Genomic DNA, 22,277 nt, shown 5'->3' with positions numbered 1-22,277 from the left:
TATCAAACATCTTAAAAAGTGCTTTTTTATCAAAAGCACCACAAACTCCGAACGGAACTTGATACTGTTAAGTAACAAAATTACACACAAACGAAAACTTATTTGAAGATTTTCCAATTTCTCTTACATCAACAGTTCTGTTGTTTAAACGTAAGGAGGCCCTATAATAATACGTAAAGTCTTACTTTCAAACAATGAAGACCTTAAAAGAAGTCTTGCTTTTATTTTTTGTTATATTGTATTCATAATAATCGAAAGGGATTGTCAAGTCTCAAACTTATAGCTGTTAAGTTGACAGTAATAACAAATCTCAGCCCAAAATGCAAAATTTTTGAAGCTTACGATTTTTTGGATTTTAAACGAAATCTCAAACTTTTTTTTCATTATTGTTATTATTTCTCTGGCCTGACTCCTGAGGCCTAGTTATATAGTTGTCTGTGTTCATGAAAACTTTTGAAAAACATTGTGGCCAGATGACTAAAAAGGAGAAGATTCAGGACTGAACTTGCAAATTCAAACACTCACTCACTTTTGACCCGAAGCCTTCACTGATCACCAAGTATACCCGGCTCTAAACCTCTAAGCAAACAGAACTCAGTCCCAATTCTGCTAGCGCGGTATCAGTATCAAACGCCACCATTTCTACTCTCCACCACCCAAACAACCATCTCTCTCCGCCACGCCGCCGCTGCCCCTTCTCCTCTGCACCACCGACCACTACCGAGGTGGCTTTTCCCACCTAGTGGTAAGCAGTTTATATCTTTCACAGTTTAGTGTAGACAAGGTTTTTCGCATTTTATTTGCAATGCTTGTATATTCTTCTCGGTGGAATTCGTGGATATGCATTTATATACATGTGTTTAGATATTCATATTATTCTAAATAATATTTCGCTTGCATCATAAATACATTTTCCTATTCATCTTTTTATATTTTTAATTACTTTTTATCTCATGTACATCACATTACAAAAAATATTACAGTAATTATTTCAAATAATATTTCAAATAATACTCTATCCAAACACATTTATTTTTTAAATTTCAGGCCTTCAGATACGAATTTGTCATAATCCTTTTCTAAAACTGTAATGCTTGCGTGCTTTTCCAAGCTCATATTTTTTGTGATCTATGTGTTTGATTAAATGCCTATTTGATTGATTGATAAAGATTTAAAGTTGAATGCACAGGCTGTTGATTTATGGGTCTTGGAGAATCAAATGGGTAGTTTCTAAGTCAATCCTGTAAAAGCGGATACTACTGAATTACAAAATGAGTTTGTTCTCGCGGTTAAGGCATCAGTTGCCTTATGAACTTTTTAGGAAGCCCTTTTTCTGTCCTGTGCATAAATTAGTTAACTCGGTTGGGATGGCTCGCGGGTTTGCTCAGCCTGCATTGAAAGAAGACGAAGAAGGTGTGGAGGAAATAGAAGTCGACCAAAGAAGGCTTCCGGCTGATTATGATCCTGCTACATTTGATCCTACGGAACATCGTAGTCCTCCAACAGAGAGGGTATGGAGACTAGTTGATGAAATATCGTCGCTTACCTTGGTTGAAGTTGCAGAGCTTGGTTCAATAATGATGAAAAAGATGGGTATGAAGGAGCCTCCAGTTGTGGGGGTCATGAAACCTGGAGACGTTGGTATGGGTGCAGTGTCAATGAAGGGACCAGCAACAGTTGCCAAGGAAGAGAAGAAAGTAGAGAAGACTGTTTTTGAACTAAAGCTGGAGTCCTATGATGCAGCTTCAAAGATCAAGGTCATTAAGGAGGTTCGGAGTTTCACTGACTTGGGACTTAAAGAAGCAAAGGATTTAGTGGAGAAGACGCCTGCAGTGTTTAAAAAAGGAGTGTCAAAGGAAGAAGGAGAGCAGATAATCGAGAAGATGAAAGCTGTTGGGGCAAAAGTTGTTATGGAGTGAAGTGAGAATGAAACTGGCATTTTTGTTCATCTTTGAAAGTTTATGAATCTGATGATGTCTGTCAAAGGCAAAGTTATAGTTGGATTTTGAACTCTTTTTTTTTTTTTTTTTTTTTTTTTTTTTTTTTTTGTAGTTTGTCATTTAAGATAAAAAAAAAAGAGCAAAACTTCATAGTTAGCTTCGGTTTCTTGAACATGTGATTTACCTAATTGGTGTTAGCTTTTCATCTTTGTGTCAGACGTGTCTCATCCTTTATTTTGGGTATTGGGATCAATCTTTGAAAAATGGCAGTTTCACAGATACTTCTTCACTGCTACATCACTCTTTTCCATCCTTTCTTTTTGGTCAGTACAACATGACAATATTGAAGGCAACATGTGCTCGGAGGAATACACTTCTGCAGACCTCTATGTCTTGCTCTATGGTCTGCATGATTTGATGCAATATTTTTATCAATTGCTACTTTAGCTTAAATTCAAGATAGCAGCACTATGTGGGAAGCATCAAGTCACTTGATGGATTCAACTAACATAAAAACTAGATACTTTGTCCGCCATGTGGGATTTAGCTGTCTTGCTGTAAGCATGCTTTGGACTTCTTTTGCTCCTCTTCTTTCTTCTCCATTTATATGCTTTCTATGGTCTCCTATTTCAGGGTGCTTGATGTTATAGCTTTTATGGTTCTAATTGTCATTGTTTGTGCTAATGGATGCTGTACTTCATTATCTTTCGTTATAATTTTTTGGCTGTATCTGAATCTGGAAATGATGGAATTGTTTGATATCAGTCTGGTTTAGAAAAGATAGTGTAATGTCAAAGCTAGGAATGAACAAATACAATGTAGTGATAAATTATGATGGTTGTTCTTGTTTCCTTTGGGTGCGTGGAATAGGAGATCATTTCTGTAAGTTGAGGCAATAAATTTGCTTAGCCTCTTTCTGTAAGTTGAATTTAGGCAACTAAGCAATCACAAGTACTGCTTGAACAAAGCATTTACATACTGTCAACAACTTGTGTTGATCAGTTTGGTTTGGTTAGGGTGGTAACCATCCCTTCTGGCCATTAATTTGTGCTTCAACAAATTAATGCAAGAAGCAACCCAGGTCTCACATTTAACTTTTTAACATAACCAGTGTATAAGAAATCTTAGGATAAGTTGTAGTTGATATACATTTTTTACAAATTGATGTTGTTACTGTATATGAAACACAATATTTTGTATTCCTGAAAATTTTTGTTTACTGCAAGTTACTTGTGAACAGCCAAAAAAGAAGAAGAAGAGATCTCTATTAAAGCCCCTACTTTCCATTGATAGTTGCTACAATGGGGCTTCTGACTGAGAACTTTGTTGAAGTCCATGATAGAGATCCTTGAGACACTCTACTTTTAGCCGGTGATGCTACTAGGGTAAATGTGACTTCATATGTCAACTTCTGGTTTGCCTGTGAGAAACCGAGAGTAGTAGGTTCGACTGTCAGATTGACACCTGCTGGTGGTATAATTTTAACAGTGTAAGTTGAATTAGCTTCATCAACGTTAGTTACCGTCCTTGTGTACCTTTGAACGGGTGATCCAAAAATGATTGAAAATGAAGGGTAGTTTAGTTGCGCTTCTGGCATTCGCAACTCTACTGCACAGTTTACCTTACGTTTTAAGAGTATACCAATCTCCCGGTTGGTGTAGTTCAATCCACACAAGTAAGGTATGTAATCTTTCGGGTCAATGTCATAAATAAGACCCGGATTGGTTGCTTTAGATGGGTTAACATGGCCCCAACCAGTGGCAAAAATATTTGCGGGATGGTGCCTCTGATCCTCAATGGGGTTTTTTGCACAGTTCACTAGATCTGCAGTGGTCAAGATTGCAGACTTAATAGCAGCTGGAGACCAATTAGGATGAACACTTTTGAGCAGTGCAGCAACGCCGCTGAGGTGAGGGCAAGACATTGAAGTGCCAGAGAGTACATTGAATTTTGTGTTAGTGTTGTTTTCTATGGAGTGACGCCAGGCAGCAAGAATGTTTACACCAGGGCCAATTATGTCTGGCTTCAGAATACCAGGGCTCGCTCGGCTGGGGCCTCGAGAAGAGAATGAAGCAACCATTGGAGCGTGATTGTCTCCAAAGACAGTCCCCTTGAACGAGATTGCTGCCATTGGTGATTCTGTGGAGTTTATATAGGCAATAACCTTCAATCCATCAGCGTAACTTAAATCGGTTGCTGGAAGAACATGAGCATCAGCAAATGTGGTATAACCATCATTCTTATGGTTAATGAGGATCATGCCAACACCACCACCAGCCTTGATGTTTTCTCCCTTTTCTATTCCTGATATCGTACCACCATCAATGCAGACCACAATCTTTCCTCGGACTTCGGTGTTATTTAGGGATTTTGAGGCACAATATTTAGACTTAATATCGTCCTGGTTCTTGCCTGGGTAGAATAGGGGAAATAAAGTTGGTGGAAAATCCTTTAGCTGATTTATTGTCTCGCCTTGAAATTCCTCCTTGTTACCAAGCACGGCAGTTGCCCTTATGTTTCTGTCAATGGTGCTTGCACCAACAGTTAGAACCCATGGGGCTTCATTGGATAAAGAGCTCTTAGAAGGACCGTCATTTCCTGCTGAGCAGCTGACAAAAATTCCTCTCTCCGTTGCGCTATATGCACCTAGCAATAAGCTATTTGCATAAAATTGATAATCTCCTCCTACAAGGGAGGCAGAAATAATGTCAACCCCATCCTCAATAGCTGCATCCATTGCAGCTAGAATATCGCTCTCAAAACAACCAATTGCTGTACATACTTTATACATTGCCAAGTGAGCAAGAGGGGCAATACCAACTGCAGTTCCATTAGCATTTCCAAATACATTTGCACCTTGGACGTAGTTTCCAGCAGCTATGCTTGCTGTGTGAGTACCATGGCCAGTCTCATCCAATGGAGAACCATTTCCATCGTGGAAATATCTTGCTCCTATCAGTTTGTTGTTGCAAACTGACGAATTGAATTCGCATCTCCCCTTCCATTTAGCAGGTGGTGCAGGCATTCCTTCATCACTAAATGATGGATGGTCTGGCACTATCCCAGTGTCCAAGATTCCAATGATAACACCTTTACCACAATTTGATTCCTTCCATAAACCCAAGTTTTGATGCAACCCCAAGAAGCTAGGAGTATGGGTTGTACATAATGATAGTAGCTTTTGCTGCCGTGCTGATACGAAACCAGGTTTCTTTTCTATTTCTTTCACGTCCTCAGCTGACAATTTCGCAGCAAAGCCTTTGAAAACATTGTGATAGGAGTAAACTATATGTGGAAGTGTTGCATTTGAGATTGCAGCAGTAGTAGCAGTTGTTGGCAGAAAAGAGTTGTACAAACTTTCAAGATCTTCACCTGTTATGGCATTCGTGCCATATTCAGCATCATCTGGATCAGGTAACTCAACGTGGACGATATAAGTCTCTAAATTGCTCTGCTCTTGGAATTCATTTGCAGCAATTTCCGAATGAGAGTTGGTTAGCACACAAATCAGGATGAGAAAATGCATTAAACTTTCCATGCAGAAAGGAAAAATGTTTAGTATCTAGAGAAAGTTTTGCTTCAATTAGTTGCTGTTCAGAGGAAGAGGTATTTTTATTTGGACCAGGAAATGATGATTTGGTTTTGAACCTTGTGGTGTTTGAATTTCAGAAAATGTTGTTGCATATATAAACAAAACCACCCTGATATTTTGCTTGTACAAGATTTTCTTTGGTCTAGTTCCTGTAGTTTGGGAATGTAAAAGACAAATTCGTTACATATGTTACGATATTTTTTCTATTCTTTTTGTTTCATTTTTTTTTAAGGTATAACCCACAGGTATCGGCATCCGTTTTACGGTCTGCGACTTATCTTGTTTGAGTCGGGTTGGGCCCCTTGCAAGGGAAGCTCTCCCAACGTTCGTGTGTTTGGACAGGAGATTATTTGTCCAAATATATTTGCTTACATCACCATTACAATTTTCAATACATCTTTTTATCTTTTCAATTACTTTTTTATCTCACATACATCACATCACAAAAAATGCTACAGTAAAAATATTTCAAATAATTTACAATCCATTTCCATAGATTTCGAACTCAAGATCTCATGGTTAAGGGATGCTCACTTGCATCAACGTCTGTTGGTACTCTTTTTGTTTCATGAGAATCCATGACCAACTCTTTTTTTTTTTTTTTGTATGGTCAACAATGTATTTCTTAGTGGGCTGATAAGTGTCGCAACTGTCTATTCCATCACTTTTAAGGGAAGTGACATTGCAATTTGTCCTCTCAATACCACTTAGGCACTTTTTAGTTATAATATAATTATGTAGTACAACTTTCAATAAGCATCAATTTCAATAATTCATGTATCCACAATTCTTTTTAACAGATTTAAGCCCTGATATTTTAAGCCAAAATAATTTTGGCACTGTATTGGATGCTTGGATGATTTTAAGCAGTTCAAGAACTATTTCCATAAAAGACAAGTTCTAATAAGAATAAAGGCATACTATAGAAAAGAAAAAGTTTTCTAAAAGCAGAGTTGGCATCATTCCCGGAATAAGCATAATGTAATTGCCCCTATAAATGTTCTATGCGAAGTTGTTGACATAGTCTACTATAGGACTTGAGTCATGTTATCTAAGAATCAGTTCGTGTTGAAACTTGAAACTAATAAAAGTTGATTCTAGTTTTTGTCTGATTGGAAAATTCTGTAGAGAAGTTGTCATTTGCATCTGATACGCTTTTAAATTCCTTCTAACTTTGAAAAATTAGTTTCAATGACTCCTGGAGGAACTTTTTCAAAAGCAAGTTGTGCCTTTCCAAGACTTTTAAATCCAAAGCATCGAAATTAACTTTTGAAAAGATCTTTGGTACATCAATTTCTTTTTTTTTTTAAGCTCCCACACCCCTCAACACCATTTTCATTTTCAACCATCAGACTCCAGGATTCGAAGTCTTGAAATTATTCGCAGGGAGGACTCTAAGAACCCTTTCCTATTGCTAAGCAACTTAAAAAAGAAAAAATTCTTATATTAATCCGACATTCCCATGATAAATCTGTCTTTTTCTCTATGTGAAGCTTGTGAGTTAGGCTTTTGGAATGTCTAAAAAGTTTACAATTTCCTTGTCATTGAATGCATACCTTGAACATGGAATTTCTACTGATGAATAAATGCTACCTTTTTTTTTGTCCCCCTAAAGTCTGCATCATAAAAAAGATGTATGAAACCGACCACTCGGGGCCTGCTTACCACTTTGTGATCGAAATAAAAAAAGAAAATTGGACTTTATTGAAACGTCTATCAAACTGGATCTTTCAAACGTGTTTCTCGCTTTTGTGTTTAAGATTCTTCCCCTTGTTTTCTGTTTTTCCTTTATACACTTTCTTTTTATCAGTTCTTAGTAACTATTGCAGGTGTGACTTCTCAGACATGCATGAGTGTGTTCTGATAGCGTTTTATTTGTTAAAATTTTTTTTTGATTGCATCACAAATACGTTTTCATATCATTTTTTTTATATTCTCAACCATTTTTTTCATCTCACATACTTCATATCGCGAAAAGTGCTATAATGTTTTCTCAAAATATTACTCCAAATAATCTCCTATCCAAACGTTTAAGATTCATTGTGTTTTCGCAATTAGATTTCTTTTTCTTGTTGGCATAGACAAATTCTATTAGCATTTATCATATACATGCTCAAATAAATTGATTTTTATCTACTACACAGTTAGTTTTTAAATTTAGAGGTAGTTATTTTCTTTCCAAAAACTTTTGGGTAGTGAAGGAGTTTAAGCTCAAGAACTTAAATTTCCAATTTTCTTTGTTTTTATTTTTTTTAACCTGGGGTAAAATAAAAATGTGGAACTTGGGACCAACTCAATGGCGATGATTGTAGGATATGAAGACCTCCAAAAATAAGGTTGCTTGCTTGGAGAGATGCAGAATACTGAGCAAGTGAGCATACTGTCAAATCCCTAATCTAAATGAAACCTGGAACAATATCATGACGTGATGGATACCAAAACCATCCAAGAAATCAATCTTACTGGTTTAAGATATTGGATTTGGTAAATGCTCGTTGACACCAGTGCTGCGCTGCATGAGAAGAACTCTGTTAAGTCTAATTTTCTTGCTCCTCTCTCGTTTTGTTATTATTCACTTAATCCAAAGGACCAAAGAAAAGAGGATGGAGGAAACTAACTTTTTTTTCTTCCTCCTCAGTCAAGAAACGACTTAGCTTATGGTGTTGCCTATATGATCATTCCTCGTGAGTTACAGATTCTGATATCAGCTGTTTGATGTACTCATTTGCAAGCTCTTGTACCTAAATATCAAATTCTTCAGTAAGCAAAAGAAGTCTAGATTTACTATCTATCCAATGGTAGCTTTTGCTAATATTGATTCATTAGCATCTTGAAAAATCTAAGGCCAACAAAATCAGTCCCTGGAAATCTTGGACAATCCGATGCGACAATGGACCTCTAGTGTGTTGGAAGAGTGAGCTCCTTGTACAACGTGACAAGGGATAATCTCGGTCGGTGTTGTGATTTATAAATAGGAAGATTTGGTTCAATCAAGATAAAAAGTGACCATATAGGACCCATATACATAGCTGATGATCAAGCACTGACTACTTAGTCTAAAAATATACTGCTACGCTTGTTTGCTAGCTGGTTAATAATTGAGTTTGAATGATTTTAACCTGGACTATTTAAGGCTTCAATTAGAATAGTCAAGTAGTACACGTTAGACAGTTCTGTCCGATTCTAGATTATATCAATCAAGTGTAAATTAGATCCAGGAAATTGAACTCCAACAGTGATATGGCATAAGTTGTTCGAGTTCTTTTAGAATTAACTTCATCGACCTCAAAATATGTATAATTTTATTACAATTTAATTTTATTTGCTAATTAATTTGATTATGCCTTTGCATGGTGTAGTCCCTTTTCTTTTTTTTGGTTGGATAGAGTTCCTGAAAAACCACGTCAATATTGTTAGCTTCTAGTTTCCTGTCTAGTCTAATTGGCTTGCGAGTTTCCTAAAGTTTTTGGTCGGTTGAGTTCAGATCCTAACTGGTTTTGAGCTCCATTTTCCTTTAATTTTGCTGCGTCTTTATTTCTTTTGAGTCATTTATCGACATATTATTAGTGCTGCAGTGATGAAAGATGAGATTCAAGAGTTAAATAAAACAAAGAAAGTCATCATACTATTCAATTCTGTAGTAATCTTTTGTTGATCTAAAACATGGAGAAAAGGAAGATGGATTTATAACCTGAAGACTTGTTGATAGAAGTTCTACTGCGCCTACCTGTGAAATCCCTGATGTTATTGAAAAGTGCCTGTAAATCTTGGCGTGCTTTGAACCAAAGTCCCAACTTCATACCCATTCATCTTAATCATTCCAAGAATGACGACCGTCTCCTCATCCAGTGCTTGCCTCTCAGGAGTCACGAAAATTCCCCTAATTATTTGTCATTCAAACCTAGAATCAGCCCTTGATGTCCCCTCCTCTGATCTAAATCACTTCCCATTTTGTAACAGTGGCTATTATGTTGACATCATATTTCATTGCACCTGTCTGTATTACGTCAAGGATATGTTTGACATGCACATATTTAATCCAGCATTTAGAGAAGTTAGGCTTACTCCTCCTTGTCCCTGGCACTTGGGACACTTTACAGAGTCTATGTATGCCCAGATTTTGAGGGGATTTGGTCGAGATCACGATATTAAAGATTACAAAGTTGTTATATTGGTTGAGAGAAGGTTTCATGTAACTAAAATTCATTCTCTATTTAAAGCTTATGTGTACAATCTCAGTACTAACTCTTGGAGAGAGAGATGCCATGTTTCCAGCTTTATGCGGTCCAGATTACTGTGTGTTACTTGATGGACGAATGCATTGGAGCGGATTTGATAGAGCAGCAAGGGAAAAAAGTGGAATTTTCTTCCCAAATGAACAGTGAAGTAGTCCAAAACATAGGATTGCCTGATGCAGCAGTTGTGGACGTGATTATTCCTCCTTATCTTGATCTTCTAAAATAATCCCTTGCCTTAATCTCAACATGGAGGAGAAATGGAGAAGATTATACAGATATACGGGTGATGAAGTAATATGATGTTAAAGGGATCTTGGACAAAAAGCGCGCATTTGATTGAACCTGGACTGCAGGGAGACCTGAGCCCAGTGGTTTTCTGGGAAGAATGAGCTCCTTGTGAGCAGAACCTTCCGAGAACAGTTGATTTTGCTACCCCTAGCCAACAAGAAGTGCGATGTTTCTAATCAGTATGGCCCGTGTCTGGACCTTGTCGTTTTCAAGGAAAGCTTGATCTCAATCAAGAGAACAAGTGACCAACTATTAGTTTCTTCTTCTATGGGCAAGCCATGTTGTTTTTTTAAAGCAAAGTAGGCCTGTTAATTGGGGTTGGCGAGCCAAGAACTTGGTTGTTAGTTTTTATTTTTATTTTTTTAATTTTTTTGGGGAATACAAGGAATCAAGTAGCTAAGACTAAATAGCTAAATTGACTCCCATACATTTTAAGCCTGTTCCTTTTGCATCAGCAGGGTGTAATTTTCCTAGTCAATTTCAAGGTTTGAGCACAGCAAATCAAATTTTCATGTCATCTGATGCTTACACTTTCCTGAAAATGTACATCTCTGGCTTTACCTTAGCTTTCTTTTCAAGGCATGCTGGAAGATTATTCATGGTACAAGATTATTCATGGCACACGATGGATTTCCCTGAAGACTTGTTGATTGAAGTTCTACTGCACTTCCCAGTGAAATCTCTGTTGATATGGTGAAGTGGCTGTAAATCTTGGTATGCTTTGATCAAAAGCCCCAACTTCATAGCTGTTCATCTTAGCCGTGCCAAAAACAGCAAACTTCTCCTCATCAGGCTCAGACATGTTCCAAGCCACTGAAAGCCCCCTTACTTAACTGTGTATCCATCCAACCCTGGAGTCAAATCCATGACGTCCCCTCAACTGATCTACAGCACTTACCATTTTCCGATAATGGCCATTATGTTGACTTCATATGCCACTGCAACGGCCTGGTTTACATCAGGGATATGAATTACATGTACTTATATAATCCTGCAATGCAGGAAATCAGGTTTCTTCCCCCTGCGCCCAGCTGGAGAAAAGAGCCCTCATAAGTATTAGACAAAAAAAAATTGCTGGAAAACGTGTTCGACGAATTGACAAATCCATTGATACAAAATTTGCAATAAAACTCAATTAGTCGCATCAATTACGAATTAGCAATTAATATGAATTTTATTACCCATTAATGTCTGCATAATTGGACAACACAAAGAACTCTATTAGCAATTGATCTCAATCTAATTGTAGATTTAAAGAACTAAGTATATAGGTTTAGTCCCTAACACAACTCAAAGAACTCTATTAACTATTAATAATTGGAGATTTAAAGCAGTAGAAGTTTAATCAAATCCAATGCAATACATCTATTTACAGCGATCCAGGAGAATTCAGTTTCACGTACAAACTTCAAAATAGCATTCAGGCATGTCCCATTCTTGGACCTAATCCTCATGGTTAATTAAATAACTATAGGTTTCGTTTTCACTTTCTTTGAGCTACACTTCCCGATTAACCTTTTTTTTTTGTTTCCTTTTCTCCTTTTAATTTTTGAATGGATATTCTTATATGGGAGTTGGTTTTCTATTGCAGTTGTAATTGACTAATGTAGCTTTGATTAGACTTGATGCTTGAAGACTTATAGACTCCTGCCTTTTTCATTAATTAGCTTAGTCAGGCCATTAATGAATTCAATTCACTTCAAGTACATGTTTATCTTTCTGAGTTTGTAATCAATTAATAAGTTCCACGGAAATATTGATTTGTCATTCATGAATCATGAATGTATATAGATAATTGATTTTCATTGAAAAACCCATGCAGGAAAATGTATTCACAAGCATCAATTATTCCACTCAAATCCCAGACCAACACAAATAACTCTTCAACAATGAACCTCATACTCTTACGCTTTGAACATGTGCAAAAGTGTGGAAAAACCAAAAGCCACGAATGAAGAGATTGATCTTCATTGACGATGAAGCAAGTCTTCTTTCTTTCTTTTTTTTTTAAAGAATACTTTTATTTATGCGATTTCATTATTCACAAAAGAATGTATTATTTTCATCCTTTTACATTCTTCTATATTCTTTTACAAAATGCATGATTGGATTAGCAACAAAAAACCCACAAAGAAAAGCCGCAACTAAGCATGTTTGTATTGAAACAAAAAGTTTCTAAATTCTTGCTTCAAATTTACATGAGATCCGAAACTACGTGGTTTTTTTTTTTTTTTTGCATAAGTTATCATGTAAATTTTTTGACACATGGAACCCAACAATTTAATTAATTGCAGTCTTAGGCTTTAAATTGCATACATGCACGCTGGGGACGTCAATCCCCAGCAACACTTTCTTGGGCCTTGGATGCACTACCTACTTTATGAAATAGTTAGATGTTTATTTTATTGTCAACTTTCCCCTTTTATTTTAATTTTACTTTAATGTCTTTGATATCATGATTATCTGTATGCTCGTGTAAGACTTTAATTTGTAAGTGAAAATCTTTTAATTCTAAGCTTCACAGTAACACCTCACATTTACAACAAGGTACAAAAAGTACAAGAAATTAATAAAAGCAATAATTTATCAAATGCGACCGCCAATCCAAACGACACATATCTTATACTAAACGCTGTAACACATATCTCACATCAAGTGCTACCGCCAATCCAATAAGCAAGCACTTTATTAATATCCATATCATTGTAAGCAAGGTCAAAGATGATATAAGCAAACACAATGTTGCTTGTAAGTACCAAAACATTCCTCAATTGCAAAAGGAAATACTAATAGGTAATTAAGTTTTTGAAGTATTAAATTTTTTTTCTAAATGTAAAGTTTTTTTTACATTATAAGACTATATGAACATCTAGATATTTTAAGTTTTGTATACAAAGTAAAATCATACTATCAAAAATAAAGTTACTTGTAGGCAAGCTCTAATAATTATAAATAAAAAGTAAGTTCCAATTCATTAATAATTTACTTAGTGCGTCACTAATATACCATTAATTATTATATTATCTTAGATTATATTACTCGATTTTAATTTTTTTTTAAGGTTGGAAATATCTACCACAACTATGTGAGATGATCTAGCACTCAATGAAGGAAGTCCACCGCAGAACCAAATTCATGAAAAACCAATAGTTGCAATTTCAAGACTCAAGAAAAAGCCCGACCAAGGAACAAATCATGTTTACACACAAAAAATGAGCTAAAACGAATTCCTACATGCATATCTTCTTATATAAGGGCAAGAACTAGAAGAGATATCAATGTCAATGTCCAATGTTTTTATATGAGCTGTACCTCGTCCTTTATTGTATAAGAAAATATAGATTTAGGAATCATTTTAGCTGATTTTATTTTATTTTATTTTTGTAAACATGCATTTGTACCTTGGTAGGTATTTATCATGAGTCTTGAAAATGCAACGACTGGTCTTTCATGGATCTAGTTTTGCAGTAGGCTTCTTTTATTGGGTGCTAGGTTATCCCACATAGTTATAGTAAATGTTTCAAGCCAAAAAAACAAACATAAAATCTGGATATATAATCTAAGATAATATACTTATGGTATATTAGTGAAGCATTAAATAATTGGTTAATGCATTCGAACTTACTAACACAGTACAGAACAGATCTATATCATTCTAAGGAATATTTGCATTAAGATGAAATTACCAGTTACATGTTTTTTTGGTCGATCTACTATAAAACTCTGAAGTAATATACACCTCTAAATTGTAAATTTTATAGGGAAAAAAAGACGCACTTTTGCAGAAAAAGTAACCTAAACCCATATATTTTGTGCTCGAGGTCCTAGAATAGAAGGATCTTTTATTTACACAGTTCTTGGTAGTATCTCAATATTTTTAACACCCCAAACCCCCCCCCCCCCCCCTTTTCTTTAGTTATTTATAATGTGCATATAATTCTACTGTTCAAGTCACAGGTGGAGCTTAGCTTGACCAGCTTCTATTTAAATTAAACCCAGGTTATCACTTAGGATTTTTTGTAAAATTTTTACTAAATCTTTAAGGGTTGGAATTATAACTTTTCAGATCTTGGAGGTGTCTACCTTCCCTCCAGCTATCTACATTAGATCGTTGACGGCATCACATTAAAACAATATTCTGATACTGTACTAATTTTGGTTTGGATGATACTCGAGTGATTCCGCAAAAGCACAAGCAATACAACCAGAGGAAACATCTGAAGAGATTAGTGTAACACTATAAGATTGTCACCAACATATCTTGATTCTTAAACAGCAAAATTCACCAACAAGGACCGCATATGCGTAGCAAGGAGAATATACTAGAAAAAGAAAAAAAAAATCAAAAGCAAGTAATACAATTAGTACTTGGTGTTATCCCTATTAATTCCCATTAACAATTGCAACAATTGGGCTCCGGACTGAGTACTTTGCAGAATTCCAAGAAAGAGACCCTTGAGACACAATCCCCTCAGCGGCCGCTTCCAATCGAGTAAAGATAACTTCATATGTCAACTTCTGATTTACCTTTGAGAAATTGAGAGTATGAGGTACCACTGTCACTTTAACACCTTTGGGTGCAACAACCTTAACGTTGTACGTGGATTTAGCCTCACCAACATTGGTAACTGTTCTTGTGTACCTCTGAACAGGTGATCCAAAAATGATTGAAAATGAAGGGTAGTTTAACTGTGCTTCAGGTATGCTTGATTCTTTTGCGCAGTTCACCTTGCTTTGTGTTAATAAACCGACCTCCTTGTCAGTGTAATTCATCAAACCGCACAAATATGGCACGTAGTCTGTTGGTTCAATGTCATATATTAGCCCTGGATTGTTTGCTCTAGACGGATTAACGTGGCCTGAACCAACTGCAAAAATGCTTGCTGGAAGATGCCTTTCATCCTCAATGGGGTTCTTCGCAAGATTCACAAGATCAGCTGTGGTCATTATCGCAGACTTAATGGCTGCTGGAGACCATTTAGGATGAGCACTTTTCAGAAGTGCTGCAGCACCACTCAAATGAGGGCAAGACATTGAAGTGCCCGAGATCACATTGAAGTTCAGTTTTGATTTCGTGTTGTTTTCGATGGATTCATTCCAACCGGCGAGAATGTTTACGCCAGGGCCAATTATATCAGGCTTCAGAATACCTGGGCTTGCTCGGCTTGGACCTCTAGAAGAAAAAGAAGCGACCATTGGAGCATGATTGTGTCCAATGACAGTTCCTTTGAAAGAGATCGCTGCAACAGGTGACTTCGTTGAGTTTATGTAGGCCATGACCTTGAGTCCATCAGCATAACTTAAAAGGGTAGCAGGAAGGACATGAGCATCAGCGAAAGTGGTGTAACCATCCTTCTCTGGGTTAATAAGTATCATTCCAACACCATCAAGATCCTTGATGTTTTGCCCCTTTTCAATTCCTGTAAGATCACCTCCAACATGGCAAACCACTATCTTTCCCTCCACTTCAGTCTTGTTCAGTGATGCTGCGTTGCAGTATCGTGAGTCCAAATCACTCTGGTTCATGCCTGCAGGGTAGAATAAAGGATGCAATGCGGGAGGAAAATCCTTGGGTTGATATAGTGACTCGCCATGAAATTCCTGCTTGTTACCAAGCACGGCAGTTGCCCTTATGTTTCTGTCAATGGTGCTTGCACCAACAGTCATGACCCAGGGGGCTTCATTGGATAAAGAACTTTCAAATGGGCCATCATTTCCTGCTGAGCAACTGACAAAAATTCCTTTTTGCATTGCACTGTATGCTCCTAGCAATACACTATTTGCATAAAACTGATCTTCCCCTCCTACAAGAGAAATGGAAAGGATATCAACCCCATCTTCTATAGCAGCATCCATAGCAGCTATTATATCACTCTCTGAACATCCATCTGGTGTACATACTTTATACATGGCCAAGTGAGCAAGAGGGGCAATACCAACTGCAGTTCCATTGGCATTGCCTAATACATTTGCACCTCTGACGTAGTTTCCAGCAGCTGTGCTTGCTGTGTGAGTACCATGGCCAATCTCATCCAATGGCGAACCATTCCCATCGTGGAAATATCTGGCTCCTATCAGTTTGTTGTTGCAAACTGATGAATTGAAGTCGCACCTCCCCTTCCATTTAGCAGGTGGTGGAGGCATTCCTTCATCATCGAACGAAGGGTGGTCAGGGACAATCCCAGTGTCCACCACTCCAATGATGATTTCTCTGCCGTAGTTTGATTGCCTCCAAAACCCCGAGTTCTGTTGCAAATTCAGCCCCAAAAAGCTAGGAGTGTGGGTGGTACTCAGAGACAGCATCTTCTGTTTTCGTGCTAGTACAAAACCAGGCTTCTTTTCCATCTCTTTTACGTCCTCAGCTGATAGTTTGGCAGCAAATCCTTTGAAAACATTGCGATAAGAATAAACAATGCGAGGACTTGCTTCATTTGAGCTTGCAGTAGCTGTTGTTGGTAAAAAAGAGTTGTACCAAGTTTCAAGATATTCATTTGACCTGAAATCTGCAGTGGAAATTTGATCAATGTCATCAGGCAACTCAACATGGATAATGTAAGTCTCTAAAATGGTTTGTCCATGCAAATCATGCGAAGAGATAGGCAATGAATAAAAAGTGATGGCCAGTATCATCAGGGTAAGAATATGCAATGAAGTCATATTGTTAATATCCAGGAAGATATCAACTAATTGGACAGTATCTTGGGTTGAAGACTATCAGTTGACAGAGGAAGAAAATAATCAAAAGTACGTAGTTGGATAAGGAAGTTCTTAATGTATGATTTGGTTGTGGTGTCTGAATTATGGGAAGCTGCAGCCATATTTATAGGGAGTGCCCCCAATATTTTATTTGTAAAACTACTATATTAGATTTTCAGTCCCATTCCTGAAGCATGGGATGTAATTCTCTGGCTGATGGTGGGAACTGGGAAGCTACCCCGGAAGTTACACAAACATTCTCCTCCTTGGTTCAGGACTTTTCAAAGAATCATTTACTATTTTTTCTTCTAATGGTTTTCAATGGTCAAATCATATATTTTTTTTCCATAACAATTCAAATTACAAGTTAGAACAGCGAGAAATTCTATTTTGGATTGTCATTATAACATGTACAGTTCTATCATGAAATGAGAACCCTTTATTTTGGAAGCCATAACCTTTCACATTGTAGGCAGTACAAATTATACAACCAACCCTTTGCTCTTCCTTCCATTCAATAAAGTCTCTCCTAGGTTATTCTAGTGAGAGTTTTCTTCTCTTCTAGGGTGTCCTATTGAGAGTTTTAGTCTCTCCTAAACTATCTTAGTGAGAGTTTTATTTAGTTTTGTTCTTTACTTTTTCAGATCTTGGAGTTTTTTTTTTAGATCTATATGCTAGATCTACAATTTTTTTAGTCTTCTCATCAGATCTCACTTTCGGTATTGAACTTGAACTAGTTGGATAGCAGATCTGAGGGAATATTTCAGATTTGGATCAATCTCGGCAGATCTCACCATCTTTTATTGGACCTTACAACTGTTGATTAGCAGATCTGACGATTACAGCATACACAAAGAGAGCTGCAGCGACTTATTCTATGATGAAATGTTTTTCAAATTTATCTGTCCTTAATTTCTCAGAACTTACGTATTTGTTAAATTGCAGATCTATAATTTTAGTGCATGTTTATCTGCCATCAGGGCAGCAATATATCTCAATTGTGCTGGACGATTTCCAGTAATCCTTTAATGAAATATGTTTTATTATCAAAAAAAAAATTATACAACCAACAAATTGATGGCAATCTTGGCTGAATAGGGGTTGGAAACTATTTTCAACCAAGTGATATCATCCTTGGCTAAAATTGATACAAACAGCCAAAAAGCTACTGCTCTATTCATGCTCACTCATCAAAAATGTGCTTGCATTGCAACTTCAAAACTTTAATCAATTGCCACACTTTGAAATTGTGAAGCAAAACAAAGTTGTCTACTCAGAAATAGAACAGTTTCCACAATCATCTTCATTCCAAGTGTCTAGAATCCTCCTTCATGAGCAAATCAACAACATTCATGGCATCCAAATGAAAGTTTAAGAGAGAAACTTCATGAGAATTTTGGAATTCAAAGGTTCGTAGTCAAAATTTCTAATGTAGATTTCTTCACAAATGATCTTGAGTATGAAAATGTGTTTTGAGTCCCCCTATATTGTGCAACCTTACTTGGGGAGTTTACCTTTTCAATGAGATACTTCTATTTATTTTTAACAATTGTTGGGAACACAAAATTTCACCTGTTTCTCATTTAAATTTTCCCTTCATTTACTAAGAAAAAAAATTTTCTCTTCAAATTTCTGTCCTCTATATATTGTCGGCATAAGAAAAAAAATAGAAATTAAATAATCTCAACAACTTGTACTTTTACCATATTTCAACTTTCAATAAGAGGAAGTATAAATAAAATAATATATTGCTCCAGATGTTCATTTGACAATTTTATAGAGAGAATGTTTGAATATTTACATCGTAAGATATAATAAAATGGTATACAAACAAGAATGTAGATCCAAGTACTTGCCGTAGATATTTCACAGATGAAAAAAAAAAAAAAATCAATGGAAACATGAATGCAAGTTAATGGTTTAGAGATATTTGTTAATCCAATGGATGCTCTCAACAAGTATGAAAAAATATTACTAAGTAAGAGCATATAGAACAAGAAGTCAATTAAGCAAATCAAAGAGCTTATAAGTGAGTAGTAGTTAAAATTTATTGTAAGGCAAAATCTTGGAGAGAACGGGCAACAGGATTTTATCAAAATTTTACTGGCCGAGAGAACAACATTTTACAAAAATTTTCAGAACTTAACAGGGGTTTAATTTTCAAATCAATTTGACAACTTAATCACGTGGAAGTAAATTTGGTGATTATTCAACCTTAAACATCTTATCGAAGTCAAAACTTTGCTTCTGTAGAGATTTGACATCAACACTACGAATTTGACCAGGTACAAATCACTACCACATTGCTTTGCTATATCTAGAGGAAATTTTCTTTTAGTGATTTGGAAACAAGAAAAGATAACACAACTTCAAAGTTTTTTGTTTTGGTTTGCCGCAACGAGTGTGCTTTGGCACTTCTTTTAAATTTTTTTTCAGTGTAGGTGGGACTCGAACTGCCAACCTACAACCCAAAGAGAGAATTAATTCTTTTTGGTGGCCACTAAACCAAAATTCAATGGTTTGAAATAACTTCAAAGTTGAAAACAGGAAAAATATAAAACTAATTCATTAATGCATTCGAATCCATATCTTACCAAGGCAAGCATTTTTTTTTTTTTTAATACATTTGGGTGTTACTAGATTTCGAATTTAAATCCCTAGAGAGGATTTCAGTACTAAAAAAATACTTTAGTGAATTACAAAATCAAATATTTTTCGTGTAATACAAACAATTTAAAAGAATTTGACAGTATTTCAAATCCTTCATCGAATCCACCAATAATACAAATAAAGCATTGCTATCGTGTATATTACAATTTTTCATACGATTAAGTTACATTATCATGTTATAAATCAAACGAGGGTAGTCACCCCTATAATGACAGCACCAAGAATCTGTCTATAGAGTGTATTACATTCCTATTACTATCATGTTATATTGGATGGTACTAGGGAAAGATGATGTTCCTCTTTTTGTACATTCATCCACATGCTGAAACTACACTAAACTATTCGTCAATGAGATTTGGCGACCAGAAACTTCATCCACTGGCCTTTGTCTACGCCACCAGATTTTTCTGATCAGACATTCATCCACTGGTCAATCAGATTCCAGAGATGAAGTTTCTATTCAAACATTCATCCACTGAGCTTTTTTCTGCACCACTACCACTAATTGTAAATTATGCACCATGGACAACAAGTGGACTACTAGTCTACTACTATTGCTTGAACAGATTTATTCTAGAGAACTTGCAGCGAATTTAATTGTAAAGTGGGAGCAATTATCAGGAATTCTTGTTTTCTATCTTGGGTTTGTCTTCAAAGAAGAAAAAGAAAGGCTTGCTAATTGCTATAAAATGTTTAATTAGAAACTTGCTTAAAACAATTTCACTATTTTCTCTCTTATAATCGTTAATTTCCTTAATAAAATACTCATCCAAATCACAATTTTTTTTTCTATCTCTAAGATATTAAATGTGGGCATAGTTGTTCCTTTTCTCGTATTAAAGCACTGAAAGACTAAAGGGATAAAACCCAAAAAAAAGAAGAAGAAGAAGAAGAACGTTTTGATGAAGTGTATATCTTCTTTAGCATAATGATACTCAGGATCTGGTTGTCCTTGATAGCATATATTTTTGAATCGGATTAAAATCACAATAAAAATCTTTCTTTGGAGAATGTTTCCAACAAATATACTGTAGGGAGTTTTGGATTGCTATTTTTAGAAGTTTTTGTTAGAAAATATACTCTAGCAATTTGATGTATGTGAAGTAAAAAGGTGATTGGAAAATATATTCACAAAAATATAAATTTTTTTTTTGCAAAAAATCACAATCCAAACAAGGGTTTTGCAAATTAAGCTCTCAAAAAGCTCCTTTAAAATTCACTTTTTGCAATAGCAACTGTAAAAAAAAAAAGCTAACAAGCTTTTCACATAATTTGTTTGTTACCACATGCTGCATGCCCCCTTAAATAAAGATTAGATGAAATACACATCATATTTACAATCCTTCAATTCTTAATCTTCATATCTAAATGGTTTATGCGTATGGAACCAAAATAGGTTTATAGACAATATATTGCACGTCTACATCGTATTGCCAACCACCCACACTTGATCTTTTGACCTCTTTGTTTTCACTGTTTAAGAAAAAAGAAGAATAAAGAAGATAGCCCACTACAAAAAAGCACATTTTGCAATAATCACTCATGAAGAAAGAAAAGGAATAAGGCCAAAATCAAGCTGCCTTTCTCGGCATCATTCACTTTTTTTTTTTTAAGTACTTCTGTAATTCTCATTTTTACACTTGTTTTTTTAATGGGCCAATTGGGCAGATTATTATAGAGAATATGCGTGAGACACGCACAGAAAAGAAAGATTTTTTTTTTTTTTTTGCCTTTTTACATCAGTGTGGTCAAAGGTTCTCACATGATATCCAATGAAATTAAACATATTTGTTTCTTCGATTTAATTTTTCTTGAATTAAATAAATGCTTACATAATCAAATTAGCAATTTGCTTATTAGATGCTTTCGTTTTCAGTATTTTTCAGTATTAGATGCCATGATGAGTCATGGGCGTGAAACACGTAGAACAAAGATAAGGGATTCCACCTTTCACATCACTTTGGTCAAATATTCTCACATGACGTGTATGAAATTAAAATTATTTATCTATTTAATTTTGTGAATTAATTATACATGCTTTACCAATTAGAATTAGCATTTTACTCGTTAGATTGTGACTTCTTCAATAGTAATTAAATTCAAACTTGGGTTTTTTTCTTTTTTTTTTTAATACTTTTTGTAGTTAAGGAATAAGGACTGTAAAGTTAATTTGGCAGACCTCCATGTCCAAAAGTGCTGCACTATTCCCCTTTATATAACAAAATACTGACGAATTAAAAAGCAAACCGGCCCTTTCGGCCTTCCCTAATAGAAGACCCGGAGCAAAAGGATGACTTGTTGAATTTTAGACAAGTATTCAAAAGAAATTTGAGAAAAAAGACATCAAGGCTATGAGTGGTAATTCTCGACACGACTCCAATTTAATATGAAATTAGCGAGTATGCATTTACTCTTCATGAATTAGATCTGAATAATCGATCAAGCAAATAGCTCCAAATCAAGCCAATCACGGGTTGACCTATTTGATTCATTTGACCCATTAAATGTGTAATTTTATAATTTAATAAATAAATTGGGGGCATAAAGTAAATAAAATAACTAATCTAGGCCATCAATTAGTATTACGAGAACATAATCATGGATTTTATGTGAAAATTATAGATTTTATTTGTGAAAGTGTCATGGGTTTATTATTGTTCAAGAGATTCCCCCCCCCAAAAAAAAAGAAAACGAAAAAAGTACTACAAGCAACATATACGAAATATAGAATTGAGCTGCAATTTTCTATATTTTTATGGAAACTTCATTATAGAAAAATCCACCATACTATCAAGGTGAAAAGCTCAGAAAAGAAAAAAAAAAATTAAGCAAACAAGTTATTCTAACTAAGTT

The 22,277-nt window shown here is 35.6% G+C and overlaps 3 protein-coding genes across 3 annotated transcripts; 1 reads left to right on the top strand and 2 right to left on the bottom strand.

Annotated features, from left to right (window-relative positions):
• The first annotated feature begins 527 nt into the window (after positions 1-527).
• Positions 528-2,217, top strand: LOC113707997 (uncharacterized). The gene is made up of 2 exons (XM_027230420.2): positions 528-745; positions 1,190-2,217. The coding sequence occupies exon 2, from the start codon at positions 1,272-1,274 to the stop codon at positions 1,917-1,919; it is 648 nt and encodes a 215-aa protein (XP_027086221.1). The 5' UTR covers positions 528-745; positions 1,190-1,271; the 3' UTR covers positions 1,920-2,217.
• A 486-nt stretch (positions 2,218-2,703) lies between these two features.
• Positions 2,704-5,523, bottom strand: LOC113707664 (subtilisin-like protease). The gene has a single exon (XM_027229945.2). The coding sequence runs from the start codon at positions 5,476-5,478 to the stop codon at positions 3,217-3,219; it is 2,262 nt and encodes a 753-aa protein (XP_027085746.1). The 5' UTR covers positions 5,479-5,523; the 3' UTR covers positions 2,704-3,216.
• An 8,905-nt stretch (positions 5,524-14,428) lies between these two features.
• On the bottom strand, positions 14,429-16,745 carry LOC113708143 (subtilisin-like protease). The gene has a single exon (XM_027230611.2). The coding sequence runs from the start codon at positions 16,713-16,715 to the stop codon at positions 14,442-14,444; it is 2,274 nt and encodes a 757-aa protein (XP_027086412.2). The 5' UTR covers positions 16,716-16,745; the 3' UTR covers positions 14,429-14,441.
• Positions 16,746-22,277: the final 5,532 nt, after the last annotated feature.

Source organism: Coffea arabica, chromosome 9c (assembly GCF_036785885.1).
Source record: "Coffea arabica cultivar ET-39 chromosome 9c, Coffea Arabica ET-39 HiFi, whole genome shotgun sequence".
Lineage (NCBI taxonomy): Eukaryota > Viridiplantae > Streptophyta > Magnoliopsida > Gentianales > Rubiaceae > Coffea > Coffea arabica.
The sequence above is the reverse complement of the archived record's forward strand: the minus strand, read 5'-3'. Positions and strand labels throughout refer to the sequence as shown.